The 24,279-nt window shown below is 57.2% G+C and overlaps 2 protein-coding genes across 2 annotated transcripts; one reads left to right on the forward strand and one right to left on the reverse strand.

Annotated features, from left to right (window-relative positions):
• Nucleotides 1-1,635: 1,635 nt before the first annotated feature.
• polr1h (RNA polymerase I subunit H) lies at nt 1,636-6,421 on the reverse strand. Its single transcript, XM_088908266.1, has 5 exons — nt 6,213-6,421; nt 3,588-3,728; nt 2,893-2,996; nt 2,293-2,402; nt 1,636-1,943 (listed from the first exon to the last, which is right to left on the reverse strand). Exons 1-5 carry the CDS (start codon nt 6,370-6,372, stop codon nt 1,919-1,921), a joined length of 540 nt encoding a protein of 179 aa, XP_088764392.1. The 5' UTR covers nt 6,373-6,421; the 3' UTR covers nt 1,636-1,918.
• Nucleotides 6,422-6,774: 353 nt separating this feature from the next.
• Nucleotides 6,775-24,063, forward strand: ddx39b (DExD-box helicase 39B). The gene is made up of 11 exons (XM_088908243.1): nt 6,775-6,873; nt 8,245-8,469; nt 9,179-9,306; nt 11,032-11,124; nt 11,371-11,554; nt 11,886-12,004; nt 19,817-19,948; nt 20,442-20,551; nt 21,204-21,348; nt 22,982-23,129; nt 23,510-24,063. The coding sequence occupies exons 2-11, from the start codon at nt 8,253-8,255 to the stop codon at nt 23,524-23,526; spliced, it is 1,293 nt and encodes a 430-aa protein (XP_088764369.1). The 5' UTR covers nt 6,775-6,873; nt 8,245-8,252; the 3' UTR covers nt 23,527-24,063.
• Nucleotides 24,064-24,279: the final 216 nt, after the last annotated feature.

Genomic DNA, 24,279 nt, shown 5'->3' on the forward strand with positions numbered 1-24,279 from the left:
TTTTTAATTTAAAAAAAAAAACAACCCAAAAAGGTTCCGTCGTTCCGTGTTTTTTTTTTTGCTAAAAATGAAAAACATGAAAACACTTAATTGATCGAACACGTCGCGCGGCACCGCGGGGTCAAAGCCGGTCTCGCCACAGGAGAATCTGAATTTCACAAAAAGCGAACACTTTGTTACTCTGTAATGTGGAGTTATTTAATCCTCATCCCGCCGGGTTTATGTGACAGGTATCGAGGGATTTCTGGCAGTGACGACCCACGTCCCGCGGGAACTGCAGGGAGTGTGGAATAAGACGCGTTTCACGGAGGCCCGAGATGATAATATTCCTCCCTTCCTTCCCCGTGCCCGGTCTCGCACCGCAGGGCAGTTTTTTCAGGGTCTCTGCCTCTCTGACCCCCCCACCCGCCTCCGCCCGCGTCCACGCGTGCCCCGTACTCACGCGTGAAGAGGAGCAGCAGAGCCACCCTCGCGCGCAGCCCGTCCATCGTGTGAGCGCGAGCCGGCGGGCCGGCGGACCCCCTCACTGCGCGAGAGGGGAGGGCTTGAGCCCCGATTGGCCACAGCGCGAGACCCCCCCCCCCCCCACGACACACACACACACACACACACTGACGCCCACCGCCCAGCAGAGGGCGCTGTGACGGCCGGCGGGAAGGGCCACTCTAGCCCAGACAGGGCAGTGAGAGGATGAGCAGGTCGGGGCCTGTCCACTCTCGGGGGCGAGACACACAGCACGCTGCCGAAAATAAAGACGCCATCCAGCAGGGTGAGGAGACAGAAAGACAGCTGGACACCACAGAGACCGAGAGACAACCCCCTAACGAACACACAGTGGCCAGAGTGTGTGTGTGTCCTGTGATGGACTGGTGTCCTGTCCAGGGTGTGTGAGTGTGTGTGTGTCCTGTGATGGACTGGTGTCCTGTCCAGGGTGTGTGTGTGTGTGTCCTGTGATGGACTGGTGTCCTGTCCAGGGTGTGTGAGTGTGTGTGTGTCCTGTGATGGACTGGTGTCCTGTCCAGGGTGTGTGAGTGTGTGTGTGTGTCCTGTGATGGACTGGTGTCCTGTCCAGGGTGTGCGAGTGTGTGTGTGTCCTGTGATGGACTGGTGTCCTGTCCAGGGTGTGTGAGTGTGTGTGTGTGTTCTGTGATGGACTGGTGTCCTGTCCAGGGTGTGTGAGTGTGTGTGTGTGTTCTGTGATGGACTGGTGTCCTGTCCAGGGTGTGTGAGTGTGTGTGTGTCCTGTGATGGACTGGTGTCCTGTCCAGGGTGTGTGAGTGTGTGTGTGTGTCCTGTGATGGACTGCTGTCCTGTCCAGGGTGTGTGTGAGTGTGTGTGTGTCCTGTGATGGACTGGTGTCCTGTCCAGGGTGTGTGTGAGTGTGTGTGTGTCCTGTGATGGACTGGTGTCCTGTCCAGGGTGTGTGAGTGTGTGTGTGTGTGTGTGTGTGTCCTGTGATGGACTGGTGTCCTGTCCAGGGTGTGTGAGTGTGTGTGTGTCCTGTGATGGACCGCTGTCCTGTCCAGGGTGAGCCCTGCCCTGTGTCTGTTGCTTGCTGGGACAGACACTAGCTCCCCCAGTCTGTGACCCTGGACTGGAGAGGGAGCTGTGAGAAAGGTGGAAGGAGACGTAAAACAAAAATATCTTCGTTTATTTTGTTTTCCATGAAAACGCCCAAAACAGACTCTGGCGGAGTAGGGGGAGCAGAGGACAGAACCGGAACTCTGAAGAGTCCAGTTTTGGCTGTTTCCGGGATTCCGGTCCTGGAGAGCTTTGGGTTCAGAATTGGGGGGTGGTGTCCGGTGAGGCCTCGGCCCCTCTGCCCTCCGGGAGCTGACCGCTGCTCGGACGGTCCCTCTGCGGCCCATGGGCGGGGAAGGAGACACAGAGAGGTGCCCCCCCCACCCCTCGGCGGCCCTCACGAATCCTCCTTCTCCTGGTACCTGAAACACGCAGCAGTGTGTAAGACTGCGAGACCGGACACAGGGGCTGTGTCTGTGTGAGAGAAGCCGGGGTATCGGCTTCAACCACAGGGCTGGGCGGCTTGTTCCCCACCCCCACCCCCCTCTGTGTACAGAAGGGCCTCCTGTCCTGACTGGAGGAGCTCACCCAGCTGTGTCTGGAGAGAAGCCCCAGGGTATCGGCTTCAACCACACGGACTGGGCGGCCTGTTCCCCACCCCCACCCCCTTCTGTGTACAGAAGAGCTTCCTGTCCTGTCCTCGACCGATTGACTGACTGACTCGATAGACTGATCGAGTGACTGATTGACTCGATAGACTGATCGACTTGCCGGCAGTGGGTGCAGGTATAGAAGACGGTCTGTCCCTCGTCGGCGGACCTCATCTGTCGGGTGTGGTAGACCATCCCCTCCCGGCCGCAGCGAGAGCACCTGCGGTCAATCTGGGGGCAGAGACATGGGTCAGGGGTCATAGGTCAGTTGATTCAGCAGGGCCAGGGGGTCAGGCAGCGTATCAGGGCTGTCTGTCTGTCTGTCTGTGAGGACAGTCACTCAGCGTGTCAGTCTGTCAATGAATCAGTGTGTCGGTCCGTCCTGTTCCATTCAGCCACACCAGGAAAGAGGTTAGGGACCAGTGACCCCAGGACAGAGGTCAGGGATCAGCCACACCAGGAAAGAGGTTAGGGACCAGTGACCCCAGGACAGAGGTCAGGGATCAGCCATACAAAGACAGAGGTCAGGGACCAGTGACCCCAGGACAGAGGTCAGGGATCAGCCATACAAAGACAGAAGTCAGGGACCAGTGACCCCAGGACAGAGGTCAGGGATCAGCCACACCAGGAAAGAGGTTAGGGACCAGTGACCGCAGGACAGAGGTCAGAGACCAGTGACCCCAGGTCAGAGGTCAGGGACCAGCGACCCCCGGACACTCACCACAGGGCCCTTCAGCTCTCCCTCCTCCTCGGACATCACGGCGGTGCTGCTGGACTCCAGGCTGTTGAAGACGACCGACGAGGTGACCACCTGGTCAGCGAGCTCTGCAGCACAGAGGGGGAGAGAGGACACTCCTGAGGGACTGAGCCCTGCACACACCTGGGGCTCCGATCCAGACAAATCCCCTCTCACACAGGTGGACCAGGGGTCAGTGTGCCTGGTCCAGTCAGTCCAGGGGTCTGTGACTCTGGTCCAGTTAGTCCAGGGGTCTGTGTCCTCTGGTCCAGTCAGTCCAGGGGTCTGTGTGCCTGGTCCAGTCAGTCCAGGGGTCTGTGACTCCGGTCCAGTCAGTCCGGGGGTCTGTGTCCCTGGTCCAGTCAGTCCAGGGGTCTGTGACTCCGGTCCAGTCGGTCCAGGGGTCTGTGACTCCGGTCCAGTCAGTCCGGGGGTCTGTGTCCCTGGTCCAGTCAGTCCAGGGGTCTGTGACTCCGGTCCAGTCGGTCCAGGGGTCTGTGACTCCGGTTCAGTTGGTCCGGGGGTCTGGTAAGGTTAATTGGTGCCAAACAGCGCCACCCACAGGCCACCCTCACACACTGTTGAAAACGTAAAAAGGGAAACCCAATCCATCAATCACCCAATCCATCAATCACCCAATCCATCAATCGATCGATCATCAATCACTCTGAGCCACTGACCGCTCACGCCGATGTCGTAGCCGCAGCGCCGGCAGCTCAGGACGTCCTCCACGCCGGGAACGGGCAGCACGGTGCCACACTCCGGGCAGAACTGCGGGTCGCCGTGGAAACAGGAGCCGGGCAGGGCGTCTGCCGACATCGCTGCGGAGGGAAAACGATCAATTCGGGGCGACCGGCGCGCACTGCCACGACCCCGTTCTCGACCCCCCCGTGTCAGTCCGGCTGGGCCCAGCCGGGCCTTGCTGCCGAGAGTGGTGCCGGTGCCCTCCGGACCAGAACACCTCATCGGCTCTCAGGTCTCAGGTGGGCCGGGCCGGGTCAGTACTGGGGTGGGAGACCCTCTGAGGGAAACCAGGTCTCAGATGTACGTAACTCGTCAGGAGACCAGCAGGGGGCGCCCTCCCCTCTGGTCTAGAACACCTCATCGGGTCTCAGGTCTCAGGTGGGCCGGGCCGGGTCAGTACTGGGGTGGGAGACCCTCTGAGGGAAACCAGGTCTCAGATGTACGTAACTCGCCAGGAGACCAGCAGGGGGCGCCCTCCCCTCTGGTCTAGAACACCTCATCGGGTCTCAGATCTCAGGTGGGCCGGGCCGGGTCAGTACTGGGGTGGGAGACCGGGTCTGCATGTGAATGTGAACGTGGTCCTGCTGTCGTCCCAACTAAATTCCACTATGAGATCAGAGAACAACCTAGCCTCTTTCAAATTTACGACCGGACTGTGGTCACTGAGCCTGTCCTCCCTGGACAGCCAGGTCTGCCTGTGTCCAGTGTCTGTGTCCAGGCTGCGGTCACTCTGAGCCTGTCCTCCCTAGACAGCCAGGTCTGTCTGTGTCCAGGCTGTGGTCACTCTGAGCCTGTCCTCCCTAGACAGCCAGGTCTGTCTGTGTCCAGGCTGTGGTCACCGAGCCTGTCCTCTCTGGACAGCCAGGTCTGCCTGTGTCCAGTGTCTGTGTCCAGGCTGTGGTCACTGAGCCTGTCCTCTCTGGACAGCCAGGTCTGCCTGTGTCCAGTGTCTGTGTCCAGGCTGTGGTCACTCTGAGCCTGTCCTCCCTAGACAGCCAGGTCTGTCTGTGTCCAGGCTGTGGTCACCGAGCCTGTCCTCTCTGGACAGCCAGGTCTGCCTGTGTCCAGTGTCTGTGTCCAGGCTGTGGTCACTGAGCCTGTACTCTCTGGACAGCCAGGTCTGCCTGTGTCCAGTGTCTGTGTCCAGGCTGCGGTCACTCTGAGCCTGTCCTCTCTGGACAGCCAGGTCTGCCTGTGTCCAGTGTCTGTGTCCAGGCTGTGGTCACTCTGAGCCTGTCCTCCCTGGACAGCCAGGTTTGCCTGTGTCCAGTGTCTGTGTCCAGGCTGCGGTCACTCTGAGCCTGTCCTCTCTGGACAGCCAGGTCTGCCTGTGTCCAGTGTCTGTGTCCAGGCTGCGGTCACTGAGCCTGTCCTCTCTGGACAGCCAGGTCTGCCTGTGTCCAGTGTCTGTGTCCAGGCTGCGGTCACTGAGCCTGTCCTCTCTGGACAGCCAGGTCTGCCTGTGTCCAGTGTCTGTGTCCAGGCTGCGGTCACTGAGCCTGTCCTCTCTGGACAGCCAGGTCTGCCTGTATCCAGTGTCTGTGTCCAGGCTGCGGTCACTCTGAGCCTGTCCTCTCTGGACAGCCAGGTCTGTCTGTGTCCAGGCTGTGGACACTGAGCCTGTCCTCTCTGGACAGCCAGGTCTGCCTGTGTCCAGTGTCTGTGTCCAGGCTGTGGTGACTCAGCCTGTCCTCTCTGGACAGCCAGGTCTGTCTGTGTCCAGGCTGTGGACACTGAGCCTGTCCTCTCTGGACAGCCAGGTCTGCCTGTGTCCAGTGTCTGTGTCCAGGCTGTGGTCACCGAGCCTGTCCTCTCTGGGCAGCCAGGTCTGCCTGTGTCCAGGCTGTGGTCACTGAGCCTGTCCTCTCTGGACAGCCAGGTCTGCCTGTGTCCAGTGTCTGTGTCCAGGCTGCGGTCACTGAGCCTGTCCTCTCTGGACAGCCAGGTCTGCCTGTGTCCAGTGTCTGTGTCCAGGCTGCGGTCACTGAGCCTGTCCTCTCTGGACAGCCAGGTCTGCCTGTATCCAGTGTCTGTGTCCAGGCTGCGGTCACTCTGAGCCTGTCCTCTCTGGACAGCCAGGTCTGTCTGTGTCCAGGCTGTGGACACTGAGCCTGTCCTCTCTGGACAGCCAGGTCTGCCTGTGTCCAGTGTCTGTGTCCAGGCTGTGGTGACTCAGCCTGTCCTCTCTGGACAGCCAGGTCTGTCTGTGTCCAGGCTGTGGACACTGAGCCTGTCCTCTCTGGACAGCCAGGTCTGCTTGTGTCCAGTGTCTGTGTCCAGGCTGTGGTCACCGAGCCTGTCCTCTCTGGGCAGCCAGGTCTGCCTGTGTCCAGGCTGTGGTCACTGAGCCTGTCCTCTCTGGACAGCCAGGTCTGCCTGTGTCCAGTGTCTGTGTCCAGGCTGCGGTCACTGATCCTGTAGGTCGTCAGACTCGGTCTCTTACTCCCTATTGGTAGGCGCCGTTCCAACCTGCTCTTTAAAAACAACCATCCACCGAGTTAGGAGTCCTTGTACCCGTCTCCAGAAAACGCCTACCCCGCGTTATATCAGAGGGTCCCTACCGTGATCGGAGGTCAATCGCGGGTAGCTGTCGCGCCGAGACACGTGTTGTCCGCAGAGCACAAACACACTCGAGAGCTCTCGGGATCTTCCGTGTGGCCGGCTGCTGGGGCGCATGACGTCAGCCCGGCAGCGGAAGTGACGTTCACGGCGCGCCGGCATTTTAAAGAAAAAAACCAGCTTTGTCTTTGGTTATTTTATAGTGTCTGTATGTATACGCTCTTAATTGCTTTTTTTTTATAATAAGAAGAAATATATACGAACATATATGCATTCATCTGTTAATAGTCTGGGTAGAAATCACAAACAAAATTATGTGAGGCTTCTCCCTCCGTCAATGTTTTTTTATGGTGAAAACGAAACATTATTTCCATTAAAAACCTGCAAAAACACACCTCACGTCTGTAAAGATGTTCACTGATTGTGTGCTAGGTTATAATCACCTCTGGCAGCGTGCTGTTGTGTGTTTGTGCGTTTTCATTTGTGAACACCCTCTCTGTTTTGTTTGAGTTGAAGTTTGGGGGAAAAAATACGGGAGTCCTGCGCGTAGTGCATCATGGGAAATCGGGGGGGGGGGGCGTGGGTCGCGGCGCCGGCGCACCCGAGTGACGTCACCAAACGCCCCGAAGTCGTTGCTGCGAGAGACGGACTAACCATTCGAAGGTAAAACGCGTTTTATTTCACGATAAAAGAAACCACCAACCGCCCCTTCCTATTAACGCGCCGTTTGCGGTTTTTTTTTCCTCCTCATAAACCGCTTTCTTCCGCCTCTTCTCCGTGCTGGTCGGCGTGACTCCTCTCGAAGGGAAATTTTTTCGCGTGAGGGGGTTTGCTGGGTGGCGCGACTGGGCCTGTGTTTTTGAAAGAACAAAAAAAAAAACCCGCACTCGGCCATTATCGTTTTACACACTCACACACACACATAAAAAAACCCTAACAGACGGGAAAACATCGGATTTTCTAACGCCCCTACACCCACTCGGGGTGCCCTCGGTCCGGTCCGGTCCGGGACGGAGACACGGCTTGAGCCCGTCCCGTGAGCTTTCGCGTGTCCGTGGGAGTGGGAGTGGGGGGGGGAGAAGGGGTCCCCCCGTGTAGCCCCGATCTCGCTCCCGTCCGGCGCAGTTTTACATCCGCTAGTTTAAAAAAAAAAAACACGGATCTGGAAATTGTCAGTCGTGCTGGTCGATTGGTCGAAAGGGGCCGACGGGCTGGTTGTTGTCAGAGCCTGTTTGTCCCGGGACAAACAGGATGTCCCTTCACAGCACGGTGCAGGTGGTGGTACGATTATACAGATCTTCGTGCGTGTGTGACCGCAAAAACACCCCGCACCTCCTTCCGTGGGACTGCTGGATTCAGAGACTGCAGGTCCTGAATGAGTGCGGATCCGCGTCTGCATTTAAAAGATCATATTTCCTCGTATAAATGAGTAACAGCGCGGCGAGACACACTGTTAAGGTTCCTTGTTCCGCCACGCACAGCTGTGAATACTCCTGTGTGAAAAATGTCAGTCTGTTCCTGTGGGGATCACTAACCAGACGTGTTTAGGGAACTGCTGTGTCCAGTCAGTGTGTCTGTATGAACCCCTCTCTCTCTCAGTGCAGTGTTCATGTACTGGAGTGTCCAGTCAGGGTGTCTGTATGAACCCCTCTCTCTCTCAGTGCAGTGTTCATGTACTGGAGTGTCCAGTCAGTGTGTCTGTATGAACCCCTCTCTCTCTCAGTGCAGTGTTCATGTACTGGAGTGTCCAGTCAGGGTGTCTGTATGAACCCCCCTCTCTCTCAGTGCAGTGTTCATGTACTGGAGTGTCCAGTCAGTGTGTCTGTATGAACCCCTCTCTCTCTCTCAGTGCAGTGTTCATGTACTGGAGTGTCCAGTCAGTGTGTCTGTATGAACCCCTCTCTCTCTCAGTGCAGTGTTCATGTACTGGAGTGTCCAGTCAGTGTGTGTGTATGAACCCCTCTCTCTCTCAGTGCAGTGTTCATGTACTGGAGTGTCCAGTCAGTGTGTATTAGCCCCTCTCTCTCCCTCTAGGTAACACTATGGCTGAGAACGATGTGGATAACGAGCTCCTGGATTATGAGGATGACGAGGTGGAGGCAGGTGGAGGTGGGGGAGACGGGGCTGACCTGCTCCCCGTCAAGAAGGAGGTGAAGGGCTCCTACGTGTCCATTCACAGCTCGGGCTTTAGGGACTTCCTGCTGAAACCGGAGCTCCTGAGGGCCATCGTGGACTGCGGGTTCGAGCACCCGTCTGAAGGTAAGACACAGACCCTCACAGAGACACAGCCACTCTCACACAGACACAGCCACTGTCACTGTCAGGGCTCAGTGTGGTGTCCAGACAGCAGTGTCCAGATATCAGGGCTCAGCACAGTGTCCAGACAGCAGTGTCCAGATATCAGGGCTCAGTGTGGTGTCCAGATATCAGGGCTCAGCACAGTGTCCAGATATCAGGGCTCAGTGTGGTGTCCAGACAGCGGGGCCTAGTGCAGTGTCCAGACAGCAGTGTCCAGACAGCGGGTCCCAGCGCCTTGTCCAGACAGCGGGGACCAGACAGCGGGTCCCAGTGCCTTGTCCAGACAGCGGGGACCAGACAGCGGGTCCCAGTGCCTTGTCCAGACAGCAGTGTCCAGACAGCGGGTCCCAGCGCCTTGTCCAGACAGCGGGGACCAGACAGCGGGTCCCAGTGCCTTGTCCAGACAGCAGTGTCCAGACAGCGGGTCCCAGCGCCTTGTCCAGACAGCAGTGTCCAGACAGCGGGTCCCAGTGCCTTGTCCAGACAGCAGTGTCCAGACAGCGGGTCCCAGCGCCTTGTCCAGACAGCGGGGCCCAGACAGCGGGTCCCAGCGCCTTGTCCAGACAGCAGTGTCCAGCGCAGTGTTTATGCTGTGCTCTGTTCCATTAGCGAGTCTGTATTTCTGTCTTCCTGACCCCCCCCTCTTCCCTCTCCCTGTCCCCCCCCCCAGTCCAGCACGAGTGCATCCCGCAGGCCATCCTGGGAATGGACGTGCTGTGCCAGGCCAAGTCAGGGATGGGGAAGACGGCCGTGTTCGTGCTGGCCACCCTGCAGCAGCTGGAGCCCGTCACCGGGCAGGTAATTATAATAATAATAATAATGTCTTACACTTATATAGCGCTTTTTCTGGACACTCCACTCAAAGCGCTTTACAGGTCATGGGGATCCCCTCCACCCCCACCAGGGGGTGCAGCCCCACCTGGATGATGCGACGGCAGCCATAGTGCGCCAGAACGCTCCCCCACACACACCAGCTCTCAGTGGGGAGGAGAGCAGAGAGATGAAGCCAGTGCAGAGAGGGGGGTTATTAGGAGGCCATGATTGATGAGGGCCAATGGGAAATTTGGCCAGGACACTGGGGTTACACTCCTACTCTTCTTGAGAGACAGCCCGGGATTGTTAATGAGCACAGAGAGTCAGGACCTCGGTTTTACGTCTCATCCGAAGGACGGCGCCTGTTTACAGTATAGTGTCCCCGACACTATACTGGGGCATCAGGAACCACACAGACCGCAGGGTGAGCGCCCCCTGCTGGCCCCACTAACTCCTCTTTCAGCAGCAGCCTCAGATCTCCCAGGAGTCTCCCCTCCAGGTACTGACCAGGCTCACATCTGCTTAGCTTCAGTGGGGCTGCCAGTTGTGAGTTGCAGGGTGATATGGCTGCTGGTACCGGATCCGCCTCTCCAGTCCAGTCCAGTCCAGTCCCGTCCCGAGCTCCCTGGGTCCCCCTGTCGGGTCCATTCCACCTGCCTCTCTGCCCTCCGGCACAGCCCTCTCCTGCGTATCAGCCACCGCCGCCTCTGCTTCCTGGTTTTCCACTGTCACCTGACCAGTGGCCCGCCTCCCGATTGGTCAGGTGACGGCAGGTGGCCACCCCCCAGTGCTTTCTGGGGGATGTAGTTTCTGGCACAGTCTTAACCTTGACTCCATCTCATGATGTTTGCCTCTGTCAGTTTATCTCTCTCAATCTCTGGAGCGTGTCACTCTGTTAAAGTCTCTGTGTGTGTTGTCTTGTCTGTGGACAGGAGCTGTTAAAGTCTCTGTGTCTGTTGTCTGTCTAGAATCTGTCTGTGGACAGGAGCTGTTAAAGTCTCTGTGTGTGTTGTCTGTCTGTGGACAGGAGCTGTTAAAGTTTCTGTGTGTGTTGTCTTGTCTGTGGACAGGAGCTGTTAAAGTCTCTGTGTGTGTTGTCTTGTCTGTGGACAGGAGCTGTTAAAATCTCTGTGTGTGTTGTCTGTCTGTGGACAGGAGCTGTTAAAGTCTCTGTGTCTGTTGTCTGTCTAGAATCTGTCTGTGGACAGGAGCTGTTAAAGTCTCTGTGTGTGTTGTCTGTCTGTGGACAGGAGCTGTTAAAGTTTCTGTGTGTGTTGTCTTGTCTGTGGACAGGAGCTGTTAAAATCTCTGTGTGTGTTGTCTGTCTGTGGACAGGAGCTGTTAAAGTCTCTGTGTCTGTTGTCTGTCTAGAATCTGTCTGTGGACAGGAGCTGTTAAAGTCTCTGTGTGCGTTGTCTGTCTGTGGACAGGAGCTGTTAAAGTCTCTGTGTGTGTTGTCTGTCTGTGGACAGGAGCTGTTAAAGTCTCTGTGTGTGTTGTCTGTCTGTGTCTCTGGAATTTGTGATGGGTCTGATACTGCAATAAGTGTATTCCCCTCTGTCTCTCTCTATAGCTTTTGACTGGACATGGGCGATACCCTCTCCACTCCTCTGTCTGTCTCTTCCTGTCCAGCCCGTACTGGACAGACTGTGTTGTGGCTCATGTTGGCGTGTGTGCCCTGATAGTATTTCTCCCTCTGGTCCCTCCCAGGTGTCTGTTTTGGTGATGTGTCACACCAGAGAGCTGGCCTTCCAGATCAGCAAGGAGTACGAGAGATTCTCTAAGTACATGCCCACGGTCAAGGTAAATAACGCACAGCACAACTCCAGTCAGTGTGTCTGTCTGAACCCCTCTCTCTCTCAGTGCAGTGTTCATGTACTGGAGTGTCCAGTCAGTGTGTGTGTATGAACCCCTCTCTCTCTCAGTGCAGTGTTCATGTACTGGAGTGTCCAGTCAGTGTGTGTGTATGAACCCCTCTCTCTCTCAGTGCAGTGTTCATGTACTGGAGTGTCCAGTCAGGGTGTGTGTATTAAAGCTGCCGTCCTGCAGGTGGCGGTGTTCTTCGGGGGCCTGTCCATCAAGAAGGACGAGGAGGTCCTGAAGAAGAACTGCCCGCACATCGTGGTGGGCACGCCGGGCCGCATCCTGGCGCTGGCCCGCAACAAGAGCCTGAACCTGAAGCACATCAAGCACTTCATCCTGGACGAGTGCGACAAGATGCTGGAGCAGCTGGGTGAGTGAGGCTGGGGGAGGGGGGGGGCTGAAAAATCAAAACGACTGCCCCCCTCCCATCTTCTCACGGCTCTGGCCAGTCCAGGGTCACAGGTCGGCGGAGGAGAAGGGGCATCTTTGGGAGGATGGGGATTTCTGGGGGGGGGTGTTGTTATCGCCAGGGGGGGCACTCTCAGGACCCCAAGTGTCCCAGGTCAAGCCTGATGAGATTCGGGCTCCTGCCGGGCAGTGGGGGGTGGGGTTTCTCCCTCGGGCCCGGCTCATGGGATGATTTCCTTCTGCGCTCCCCTAACCCCCCCCCCACCCTGTTGTCCCCCCCCCCCTCTCCTCAGACATGCGGCGCGACGTCCAGGAGATCTTCCGCATGACTCCCCACGAGAAGCAGGTCATGATGTTCAGCGCCACGCTCAGCAAAGAGATCCGGCCCGTCTGCCGCAAGTTCATGCAAGATGTAAATACCCCCCCACCCCACCACCCCACCACTGTCGGCACTGCCCCGCGCCCCCGCCCTGCCCCAGCCCCCCGGGAGAGGACGAGGGGGGGGGCGGAGAGCGAGGAAGACCACACACCCCCTTCCCCCCCCGCCGCCCGCGCCAGGCTGAGGCGGCCCCCAGACCCCACCGCCACCGCCACAGACCTGAGCCCGCCGGGGCAGCCTGACGGTCTGCTGTCTCCTCCTCCGCACGCCGACTGGACTGACCGACGCCCAGTGACCGTCACGCCCCGGTCCGTACAGCATCAATACTGACCGACGCCCAGTGACCGTCACGCCCCAGTCCGTACAGCATCAATACTGACCGACGCCCAGTGACCGTCACGTCCCAGTCCGTACAGCATCAATACTGACTGACGCCCAGTGACCGTCACGCCCCGGTCTGTACAGCATCAATACTGACTGACGCCCAGTGACCGTCACGCCCTGGTCTGTACATCGTCAGTACTGACTGATCTGACTCACAGCCTTGCTGACCGCCCAGTTACACTCATACACTGCTCTGTACAGTGTCAATACTGACCGATATGAGTCACAGCCACCCAGCCCAGTTACACTCATACACTGGTCTGTACATCGTCAATACTGACCGATATGAGTCACAGCCAGCCAACCCAGTTACACTCATACACTGGTCTGTACATCGTCAATACTGACCGATATGAGTCACAGCCAGCCAGCCCAGTTACTCTTATACACTGGTCTGTACATCGTCAGTACTGACCGATATGACTCACAGCCAACCAGCCCAGTTACTCTTATACACTGGTCTGTACATCGTCAATACTGCCCGATATGACTCACAGCCAGCCAGCCCAGTTACTCTTATACACAGGTCTGTACATCGTCAATACTGACCAATATGACTCACGGCCAGTCACCTTAGTTACACTTGTACACGGGGCTGTATTGAATTAGAGACTAGGCCAAAACTAACCAATACAGTACAACACAAATCCCAGTTCCCAGGCCAGTTACAGTAGAGGTACAACACAGTTGCACTGTCAGTACTTCACATGCTAGTAACTACATTGTACTGGGCACTGTGTGTCACTACTCTACTGGGCACCACAGACCTCACAGCCAACAACAGACAAGACAGTGTCAGGTACACTGAGCCACCCAGGGCACATACCAAGTCCAAACCAGACGTTTCAGCCTAAAACTAATGTGTTCGTCGGTCGTAATTAGTCAGAAAGTGTTGTCTGGCCACCAGGACGCTACATTAACGTGCAGCGCCCCCTGCTGTCGGTGTGGACCGCGACACACCAGACGGGCCGTTTCATCGATAGCTAGGTGTATCTGGCGACAGCATCAGCTCGGGTGGTCCTGCTAGTATTAATGCTGCTAGCGTGTTGTCCTGGCCCTCCCCAGTCACTTGAACAGAGCGGTGTGCGTAAGATGAGGCTCTGATGGTGAGATACCAGGGCAGTCCAGCCCCTGTGCTTGGCCAGTGCTCCAGTCCAGCTGTGAGAAGACCCTTTATCAATCCCTGTGGCTGCGCACACAAAGTAGGACGGATGGTCATTTTTTGGGGGTACCTAGAGGTCTTTATGGAGGCGTTATTCTGAACTGAAACACTTTACGGAGTGGGACCTCCATATCTCAGCCTATAGCACAGCTTGGGCATTGCGAATAAAGTCCGAAATAGCCAGAAGACAAGATATTAACGGACCGGTCCATATGTAGTCGGTATGAGAGTCCAGAGGCAAGCCGGTAAGCCTGTATGTTACAAAGCCAAAGGACAAGATGGAGACCGGTCGTTAATACGCTGGGTCTGTAACACTCCGTTACAAAGCCAAAAGACCAGATATTAATTTACTGGTCAGTATATAGTCACTGTTAAGAGTCCAGAGACCAGTCGTTAATACAGCAGGTCTGTTACAAAGCCCAAACGCAAAACTTAATTTACTGGCCCATGTGTAGTCGCTGACAGTCAGGAGAAGGGTTGTTAATAAACTGGGCCTTTAACATTCTGCTACAAAGCTGAAAGACTTTACTGGCCCATGTATAGTCACTAAGAGAGTCTGGAGGCCAGTTGTTAATATGGCAGGCTTGTTATAGACTGACAGTGTGGAACAGAGACTACAAGGACATTAGCCGGATCAACTAATGGGCCCCTTTAATCCAATTGATTTTTGCATCAGGAGCTGCGAAGATTCTGCTTTGACTTTGTCTGTGCTCTGGTATAAACACTGGTAAATTTACTGCAGGGTGTTAACATGCCCAGTACACACACACACACATGATACCACAGCCCAGACTGGTATAATGTACGTTTACTACAGATTGTAACGTGCTGAGTCCTCACACATACACACACATTTTACATATATGATGCCCCAGCTCAGGCTGGTATAGCCCCTTGTACAGACTCACACGATGCCCCAGTCCAGGCTGGTCTCACCCCTTGTACAGACTCACACGATGCCCCAGTCCAGGCTGGTGTCACCCCTTGTACAGACTCACACGATGCCCCAGCTCAGGCTGGTGTCACCCCTTGTACAGACTCACACGATGCCCCAGCTCAGGCTGGTGTCACCCCTTGTACAGACTCACACGATGCCCCAGCTCAGGCTGGTGTCACCCCTTGTACAGACTCACACGATGCCCCAGTCCAGGCTGGTGTCACCCCTTGTACAGACTCACACGATGCCCCAGCTCAGGCTGGTATCACCCCTTGTACAGACTCACACGATGCCCCAGCTCAGGCTGGTATCACCCCTTGTACAGACTCACACGATGCCCCAGTCCAGGCTGGTATCACCCCTTGTACAGACTCACACGATGCCCCAGCTCAGGCTGGTGTCACCCCTTGTACAGACTCACACGATGCCCCAGCTCAGGCTGGTATAGCCCCTTGTACAGACTCACACGATGCCCCAGTCCAGGCTGGTATCACCCCTTGTACAGACTCACACGATGCCCCAGTCCAGGCTGGTATCACCCCTTGTACAGACTCACACGATGCCCCAGCTCAGGCTGGTATCACCCCTTGTACAGACTCACACGATGCCCCAGCTCAGGCTGGTATCACCCCTTGTACAGACTCACACGATGCCCCAGTCCAGGCTGGTATCACCCCTTGTACAGACTCACACGATGCCCCAGCTCAGGCTGGTATCACCCCTTGTACAGACTCACACGATGCCCCAGCTCAGGCTGGTATCACCCCTTGTACAGACTCACACGATGCCCCAGCTCAGGCTGGTATCACCCCTTGTACAGACTCACACGATGCCCCAGTCCAGGCTGGTATCACCCCTTGTACAGACTCACACGATGCCCCAGTCCAGGCTGGTATCACCCCTTGTACAGACTCACACGATGCCCCAGTCCAGGCTGGTATTACCCCTTGTACACACACACACACACTTTACAGGAATGATGCCCCAGTCCAGGCTGGTATAAGCACTTGGCGCACGAGAGTAGCTTTGACTCGGGCTTGTCCTGCTGTCCCAGAGTGACCCGCCCTCTTCCTGGCGCAGAGGCTCCCGAGCACAGACTACCCCCCGATATCCCCGAGACCCCCCCCCCCCCCCTCACCCGGGCCGGCTGATCCCTGTGACACACACACACACACACGTGCGCGCACCGACCGCCACGGCCTCCAGCAGAGCCACAGCAGGGAGGGGAAGATTGTCCCCCCCTATCCTGAATCCCCAATACCCCCCCCCCCCCCCCCGGGCCCCTGGCCCCTGGCCCCTGGCCGTGATGGGGACCCCACTCCCAGAGGTCACGGAAGGACAAGGGGGAGGTCGACAGCGGGTGTGCGCGAGAGAGAGCGAGCGTGCGAGCGCGCGGGAGTCAGGGCTGGAGAGCAAGCAGGGAGGCCTTAGTTGCGGAAGACCGGATCGGGAGGGACGAGCTGCTCGAACCCGGGAGAGAGAAAGAGAGAGAGAGAGCGGACGCAAGGCAGGGCAGAGCTGCGCGGCCGGGGGGGGGGCAGAGCGACGGAGCAGGGGGCCGGGCGCGGGTCGGGGGTTCGGCAGAAACGAGAGCGAGGGAGACCCCTGACCCCTGACCCCTGACCTCTGACGCCGGTTTTCACCTGAGCAGACAAAGCCCGGCGAGAGCCGGATCTTCTCCTTCCAGAATAGGAGACAGGAACCCCCCCCCCACCAAGAGCCGTCCGGATTCCCAGGCCTCACCGCCGGCCTCCTCCGCGCCCCCCCCACCCCACCACCATCCCGAGACCCCAGTTCGCCCGCCCAGCCCACACACTCGCTCACACGGACAGACCCACACTGACACCGACTCTCACACACTCACACACACACACACACTGAAGACCGACTGGAGAGGAGCCCCAGGAGTCCAGAGTCTCGGCGAGAGAGAGAGAGAGAGAGAAGAAAGAAGAGCGCCCCCCGGTGGTCGCCGCGGAGAACAGCAGGGGGCGGCGGTCGGCGGTCGCTGGAAGACGGGACAGACCGGCCGAGGGGGCGCCCGGCGGTCACACCGGCAGGCTCCTCAGTCCCGCCACACTGTCCCCCCCCCGCAGGAGCCCAGAGCCAGGCCTCCGCAGGGCCCGGCGGTCTCGCACTGCACCGGCTGCCCCATCGTGGGGGCTGCTGGCGGTGCCTGGGGATGTGTGTCCAGGCCATGGAGCTGGTATACAGTTCAGGCGGTCGATCCCAGCTAGTACGCAGTCTGTCGGGTGTGTGTGGTCTGTAGAGTGTGTCGGTGCTGTAGGGCTGCATAGGGTCAGTAGGGTGTGTGTCGGTGCTGTATAGGGTCAGTAGGGTGTGTGTCGGTGCTGTATAGGGTCAGTAGGGTGTGTGTTGGTGCTGTATAGGGTCTGTAGGGTGTGTCAGTGCTGTATAGGGTCTGTAGGGTGTGTCAGTGCTGTAGAGGGTCTGTAGGATGTGTGTCAGTGCTGTATAGGGTCTGTAGGGTGTGTGTCAGTGCTGTGTAGTGTCAGCAGGGTGTGTGTCAGTGCTGTATATGGTCTGTAGGATGTGTGTCGGTGCTGTATAGGGTCTGTAGCGTGTGTGTCAGTGCTGTACAGAGTCTGTATGGTGTGTCAGTGCTGTATAGGGTCTGTATGGTGTGTGTCGGTGCTGTAGAGGAACTGTAGGGTGTGTCAGTGCTGTATAGGGTCTGTAGGGTGTGTGTCAGTGCTGTATAGGGTCTGTAGGGTGTGTGTCGGTGCTGTATAGTGTCTGTAGGGTGTGTGTCAGTGCTGTATAGGGTCTGTAGGGTGTGTCAGTGCTGTATAGGGTCTGTATGGTGTGTCAGTGCTGTATAGGGTCTGTAGGGTGTGTGTCAGTGCTGTATAGGGTCTGTAGGGTGTGTGTCAGTGCTGTGTAGTGTCAGCAGGGTGTGTGTCAGTGCTGTATATGGTCTGTAGGATGTGTGTCGGTGCTGTATAGGGTCTGTAGCGTGTGTGTCAGTGCTGTACAGAGTCTGTATGGTGTGTCAGTGCTGTATAGGGTCTGTATGGTGTGTGTCAGTGCTGTAGAGGGTCTGTAGGGTGTGTGTCAGTGCTGTATAGGGTCTGTAGGGTGTGTGTCAGTGCTGTGTAGTGTCAGCAGGGTGTGTGTCAGTGCTGTATATGGTCTGTAGGATGTGTGTCGGTGCTGTATAGGGTCTGTAGCGTGTGTGTCAGTGCTGTACAGAGTCTGTATGGTGTGTCAGTGCTGTATAGGGTCTGTATGGTGTGTGTCGGTGCTGTAGAGGGTCTGTAGGGTGTGTCAGTGCTGTATAGGGTCTGTAGGGTGTGTGTCAGTGCTGTATAGGGTCTGTAGGGTGTGTGTCGGTGCTGTATAGTGTCTGTAGGGTGTGTGTCAGTGCTGTATAGGGTCTGTAGGGTGTGTCAGTGCTGTATAGGGTCTGTATGGTGTGTCAGTGCTGTATAGGGTCTGTATGGTGTGTCAGTGCTGTGTAGTGTCAGTAGGGTGTGTGTCAGTGCTGTATATGGTCTGTAGGATGTGTGTCGGTGCTGTATATGGTCTGTAGGATGTGTGTCGGTGCTGTATAGGGTCTGTAGCGTGTGTGTCAGTGCTGTATAGGGTCTGTATGGTGTGTCAGTGCTGTATAGGGTCTGTATGGTGTGTCAGTGCTGTATAGGGTCTGTAGGGTGTGTGTCAGTGCTGTATAGGGTCTGTAGCGTGTGTGTCGGTGCTGTATATGGTCTGTAGGATGTGTGTCGGTGCTGTATAGGGTCTGTAGGGTGTGTGTCAGTGCTGTATAGGGTCTGTATGGTGTGTCAGTGCTGTATAGGGTCTGTAGGGTGTGTGTCAGTGCTGTATAGGGTCTGTAGCGTGTGTGTCAGTGCTGTATAGGGTCTGTATGGTGTGTCAGTGCTGTATAGGGTCTGTAGGGTGTGTGTCGGTGCTGTAGAGGGTCTGTAGGGTGTGTGTCTGTGTGATAGAGCTCCATCTCTCCAGTATGCAGCTTGGGTATAGAGACAGCCCCAGCCCTGTGCACTATATACCAGGCCCTTCCTTCACTGCCAGGTACTGGGATGAGCAGGTAAGTGCAGCGACCCTTGCCCGCGGGCGTCCTGAGCGGGCCTGCCCTCACGGCTGTCTCCGAATCCGTGCGGTCGGACGGCTCTGCCTTGTGAGCTCAACGTCGGCGCGTCTGGCTGTTCAGTACCCCTTGGGCAGGCCGCGATAGCTCTCTGGAGCTCCCCTCCATAGAAATCTTGTCGTTGCGGTGTTGTGTCACAGTTACACAGGGCAAGCAGTGCTGGCAGGGGATGTGCAAAATAGTGATACTTGAAACACTGGCAGGGCTTTCGACGGACTTTCAGTAGCGATGCTTTTGACATTGATTATTCCCCCTGTCGGTCACCGGCATCTCTCTGCCCGATCGGGAGCAGCTGAAGGTGTGGCGTTGAGGCGGTAGGGGGCGTGGCGTGGTCAGGGACTGCTGCTGTGTGGTAACTGTTTCCCTGTGGACGGTTGTTCAGGATTTTACTTCTGCACAGGACACACACGCCGGCTGGGCGCTGCCAGTAGCTGGTGCACTGACTCTGGGACACATTGACTTCTCCATTCACTGACTCACCGACTCACGACTGCCCTGTGCACTGACTCTCGGACACACTGACTTCTCCGTTCACTGACTCACCGACTCACGACTGCCCTGTGCACCGACTCACTGACTCACGACTGCCCTGTGCACTGACACACTGACTCACGACTGCCCTGTGCACTGACGCACTGACTCACGACTGCCCTGTGCACTGACTCACTGACTCACGACTGCCCTGTGCACTGACTCTCTGACTCACGACTGCCCTGTGCACTGACTCACGGACACACTGACTTCTCCGTTCACTGACTCACTGACTCACGACTGCCCTGTGCACTGACACACTGACTCACGACTGCCCTGTGCACTGACGCACTGACTCACGACTGCCCTGTGCATTGACGCACTGACTCACGACTGCCCTGTGCATTGACGCACTGACTCACGACTGCCCTGTGCACTGACTCACAGACACACTGACACACTGATGGACACCAAGGTGCTGTGTCTTTGTTGGCAGGGACCCCAGACCCCCTGAAAGAGGAGGGTTTGGGCCGGGGGTGATGGTGGACGACTGGGAGTGGGCAGCGCCCGTGGTGGCGTGGCCGGTGTGCGCGTCTGTATCTGGCACTGGGGCGTGCGCGTGTGTGAGAGAGCGAGCGAGCAAGCAAGCAAGCGCGCACTGGCGCGCGGGAGGGGGTGGGTGAACATCTAACCCCCCTCCCTCTCCTGCTCTCCCCCCCCACCCCACCGCCCCTCCTCCCTCCTCCCTCCTCCCTCCTCCCCCAGCCGATGGAGATCTTCGTGGACGACGAGACCAAGCTCACCCTCCACGGCCTGCAGCAGTACTACGTCAAGCTGAAGGACAACGAGAAGAACCGCAAGCTGTTCGACCTGCTGGACGTGCTGGAGTTCAACCAGGTCAGAGACGCGCCTGGCCCAGCCCTGCAGCCCCGCTGTCCGTCTGTGTCCTGCAGCCCCGCTGTCCGTCTGTGCCCTGCAGCCCCGCTGTCCGTCTGTGTCCTGTAGCCCCGCTGTCTGTGTCCTGTAGACCCTCTGTCTGTCTGTGTCCTGTAGACCCTCTGTCTGTCTGTGTCCTGTAGACCCTCTGTCTGTGTCCTGTAGACCCTCTGTCTGTCTGTGTCCTGCAGCCCTGCTGTCTGTGTCCTGTAGACCCTCTGTCTGTCTGTGTCCTGTAGACCCGCTGTCTGTCTGTGTCCTGTAGACCCGCTGTCTGTGTCCTGTAGACCCTCTGTCTGTCTGTGTCCTGTAGACCCTCTGTCTGTCTGTGTCCTGTAGACCCTCTGTCTGTCTGTGTCCTGCAGCCCCGCTGTCTGCCTGTGTCCTTCAGCCCCGCTGTCTGTGTCCTGTCTCTCCTCTGAGTGTATATGAACCTCCTCCCATCTCTCCTCAGGTGGTGATCTTTGTGAAGTCGGTCCAGAGGTGTGTTGCCCTGGCTCAGCTACTGGTGGAGCAGAACTTCCCTGCGATTGCAATCCACAGGGGCATGCCCCAGGAAGAGAGGTAACTGTACTACCCCCCCTCTCAGGGCAGTGTTAGTGTACTGGAGTGTCCAGTCAGTGTGTCTGTATGAACCCCTCTCTCTCTCAGTGCAGTGTTCATTTACTGGAGTGTACCAGTCAGTGTGTGTGTATGAACCCCTCTCTCTCTCAGTGCAGTGTTCATGTACTGGAGTGTCCAGTCAGGGTGTCTGTATGAACCCCTCTCTCTCTCTCTCAGTGCAGTGTTCATGTACTGGAGTGTCAAGTCAGTGTGTCTGTATGAACCCCTCTCTCTCTCAGTGCAGTGTTCATGTACTGGAGTGTCCAGTCAGTGTGTCTGTATGAACCCCTCTCTCTCTCAGTGCAGTGTTAATGTACTGGAGTGTCCAGTCAGTGTGTGTGTATGAACCCCTCTCTCTCTCTCTCAGTGCAGTGTTCATGTACTGGAGTGTCCAGTCAGTGTGTGTGTATGAACCCCTCTCTCTCAGTGCAGTGTTCATGTACTGGAGTGTCCAGTCAGGGTGTCTGTATGAACCCCTCTCTCTCTCAGTGCAGTGTTCATGTACTGGAGTGTCCAGTCAGTGTGTCTGTATGAACCCCCCTCTCTCTCAGTGCAGTGTTCATGTACTGGAGTGTCCAGTCAGTGTGTATTATCCCCTCTCTCTCCATGACAGATTGGCTCGCTATCAGCAGTTTAAGGACTTCCAGAGGAGGATCCTGGTGGCCACAAACCTGTTTGGCCGAGGGATGGACATTGAGAGAGTCAATATTGCCTTCAACTACGACATGCCAGAGGACTCCGATACCTACCTGCACAGGGTAACACTGCACACCTTCACACTGTTCCTGTAGACTGTACGCCTGTCAGCGCTCTGTACACCGGTCCTGCAGACTGGACGCCTGTCAGTGCTCTGTACACCGTTCCTGTAGACTGGACGCCTGTCAGCGCACCGTCACACCATTCCTGTAGACTGTACGCCTGTCAGCGCACCGTACACCGTTCCTGTAGACTGTACGCCTGTCTGCGCACCATACACCGTTCCTGTAGACTGTACGCCTGTCAGCGCACCATACACCGTTCCTGTAGACTGTACGCCTGTCAGCGCACCATACACCGTTCCTGCAGACTGTACGCCTGTCAGCGCTCTGTACACCGTTCCTGTAGACTGTACGCCTGTCAGCGCTCTGTACACCGGTCCTGTAGACTGTACGCCTGTCAGCGCTCTGTACACCGTTCCTGTAGACTGTACGCCTGTCTGCACACCTTCACACTGTTCCTGCAGACTGTACGCCTGTCTGCGCACCGTCACACCGTTCCTGTAGACTGTACGCCTGTCAGCGCACCATACACCGTTCCTGTAGACTGTACGCCTGTCAGCGCTCTGTACACCGTTCCTGCAGACTGTACGCCTGTCAGCGCTCTGTACACCGTTCCTGCAGACTGTACGCCTGTCAGCGCTCTGTACACTGTTCCTGTAGACTGTACGCCTGTCAGCGCTCTGTACACTGTTCCTGTAGACTGTACGCCTGTCAGCGCTCTGTACACCGTTCCTGTAGACTGTACGCCTGTCAGCGCTCTGTACACCGTTCCTGTAGACTGGACGCCTGTCAGCGCACTGTACACCGTTCCTGCAGACTGTACACCTGTCTGCACACCTTCACACTGTTCCTGTAGACTGTACGCCTGTCTGCGCACCATACACCGTTCCTGTAGACTGTACGCCTGTCTGCACACCTTCACACTGTTCCTGTAGACTGGACGCCTGTCTGCACACCTTCACACTGTTCCTGTAGACTGTACGCCTGTCTGCGCACTGTACACCGGTCCTGCAGACTGTACGCCTGTCTGCACACCTTCACACTGTTCCTGTAGACTGGACGCCTGTCTGCACACCTTCACACTGTTCCTGTAGACTGTACGCCTGTCTGCACACCTTCACACCGTTCCTGTAGACTGGACGCCTGTCTGCACACCTTCACACCGTTCCTGTAGACTGGACGCCTGTCTGCACACCTTCACACTGTTCCTGTAGACTGTATGCCTGTCTGCACACCGTCACACTGTTCCTGTAGACTGTATGCCTGTCTGCACACCGTCACACTGTTCCTGTAGACTGTATGCCTGTCTGCACACCTTCACACTGTTCCTGTAGACTGGACGCCTGTCTGCACACCTTCACACCGTTCCTGTAGACTGGACGCCTGTCTGCACACCTTCACACTGTTCCTGTAGACTGGACGCCTGTCTGCACACCTTCACACTGTTCCTGTAGACTGTACGCCTGTCTGCACACCGTCACACTGTTCCTGTAGACTGGACGCCTGTCTGCACACCGTCACACTGTTCCTGTAGACTGGACGCCTGTCTGCACACCGTCACAGCGGTCCTGTTGACCGTACGCCTGCCTGTCCAGTGTAACGCTGCCCGTCTCCCTGTCTCTCCTGGTCTCAGGTGGCCCGGGCCGGCCGGTTTGGCACCAAGGGCCTGGCCATCACCTTCGTGTCGGACGAGAACGACGCCAAGATCCTGAACGACGTGCAGGACCGCTTCGAGGTCAACATCAGCGAGCTGCCCGACGAGATCGACATCTCCTCCTACAGTGAGTGGCGGTGCCCCCTGGTGGGGGGGCGGGGGGGCGGGGGGGCAGAGGTTGGGTGGGACATTGGTAAGATGAGAAACAGCTAGGCGAGCTCCTCCAGTCAGGACAGGAGGCTCTACTGTACACAGAGAGGGGTGGGGGTGGGGAACAAGCTGCCCAGCCCTGTGGTTGAAGCCGATACCCTGACTCCTCTCCAGACACAGCTGGGTGAGCTCCTCCAGTCAGGACAGGAGGCTCTCCTGTACACAGAGGGGGGTGGGGGTGGGGAGCTCCCACATGTAGCAGTCAGGAGCGTGTGATCGGAGCGTGTGCGCGTGTTTTCCGTGACCGGACGCGTCTCTGCTGTAACGGCTGCGTTCTCTCTGTCTCTCCCTCCGCAGTCGAACAGACCAGATAAAACCAGAGGAAGCGTCCCTCCCCCCCCCCGAACCCCGCCAGCACACAGAGGGGGGGGGGGGGCAGAAGAGAGATGTTCCGACCCGACAGGCCGCACCACCGCCCAGTGAGCGCGAGCACCCCCTCCCCCTTCCCCCCGACCCCCAAAACCGAAGGGGGTCTCTCCATTTTCTTTTTGTAAACAAGCACACCAAGTCCTTAGAGTTAAAAAGGAAACAGAAGGCGTACAGGGAATAAAATCCCTTTTTTACTCTCTCTCTCTCTCTCTCCTCGTCCCCCCCTCAGTGTGGTCACGTCAATTTCTCCTTTTCTTAAACATAGCGCCGGAAGCCCCTTGTTTTCGACCTGTGTAGGTTTTTGTTGGAGTCCCTCGGAGAGGCCGGCTCTCCCCAGCGCGTTCTGTCAGCGTCGTGCCCCCCCGGGGGGTGTGTGTGTGTGTGCGGTTGTGGTAGCGAGCCCCAGGGTGGTGCTGTACGGGGGCGGGGGCTGGGGTCTCGACAGCCTGTGACCAATTAAACACGTGTTTGAGTCCCCACTGGACACGGCTCCCTCTCGTTCCTGCTCCTCGGAGCGCCGCCTCCCTTCCTCCGCTTCCCTCCATCCGCTCTCCTCTCTCTCTCCTCTGTCCTTCTCTCTATCCTCTGTCCTTCTCTCTCCTCTCTCTTCCTCTCTCCTCTCTCTTCCTCTCTCCTCTGTCCTTCTCTCTCCTCTCTCTTCCCTCTCTCCGCTCTCCTCTCTCTCCACTCTCGTCTCT

Source organism: Atractosteus spatula (assembly GCF_055471065.1).
Source record: "Atractosteus spatula isolate fAtrSpa1 chromosome 10 unlocalized genomic scaffold, fAtrSpa1.hap1 SUPER_10_unloc_1, whole genome shotgun sequence".
NCBI classification, from domain to species: Eukaryota; Metazoa; Chordata; class Actinopteri; order Semionotiformes; family Lepisosteidae; genus Atractosteus; species Atractosteus spatula.

Bases quoted from the DNA above. Each gene is read 5' to 3' on its own strand.
- polr1h (XM_088908266.1), bottom strand. From the start codon at position 6,372: ATGCCGGCGCGCCGTGAACGTCACTTCCGCTGCCGGGCTGACGTCATG. The intron at 3,729-6,212 runs GTAGGGACCCTC...TTCCCTCCGCAG, and splicing joins GCGATTGACCTCCGATCACG to CGATGTCGGCAGACGCCCTG. The intron at 2,997-3,587 runs GTCAGTGGCTCA...TCTGTGCTGCAG, and splicing joins CTACGACATCGGCGTGAGCG to AGCTCGCTGACCAGGTGGTC.
- ddx39b (XM_088908243.1), top strand. From the start codon at position 8,253: ATGGCTGAGAACGATGTGGATAACGAGCTCCTGGATTATGAGGATGAC. The intron at 8,470-9,178 runs GTAAGACACAGA...CCCCCCCCCCAG, and splicing joins GTTCGAGCACCCGTCTGAAG to TCCAGCACGAGTGCATCCCG. The intron at 21,349-22,981 runs GTAACACTGCAC...TCCTGGTCTCAG, and splicing joins CCGATACCTACCTGCACAGG to GTGGCCCGGGCCGGCCGGTT.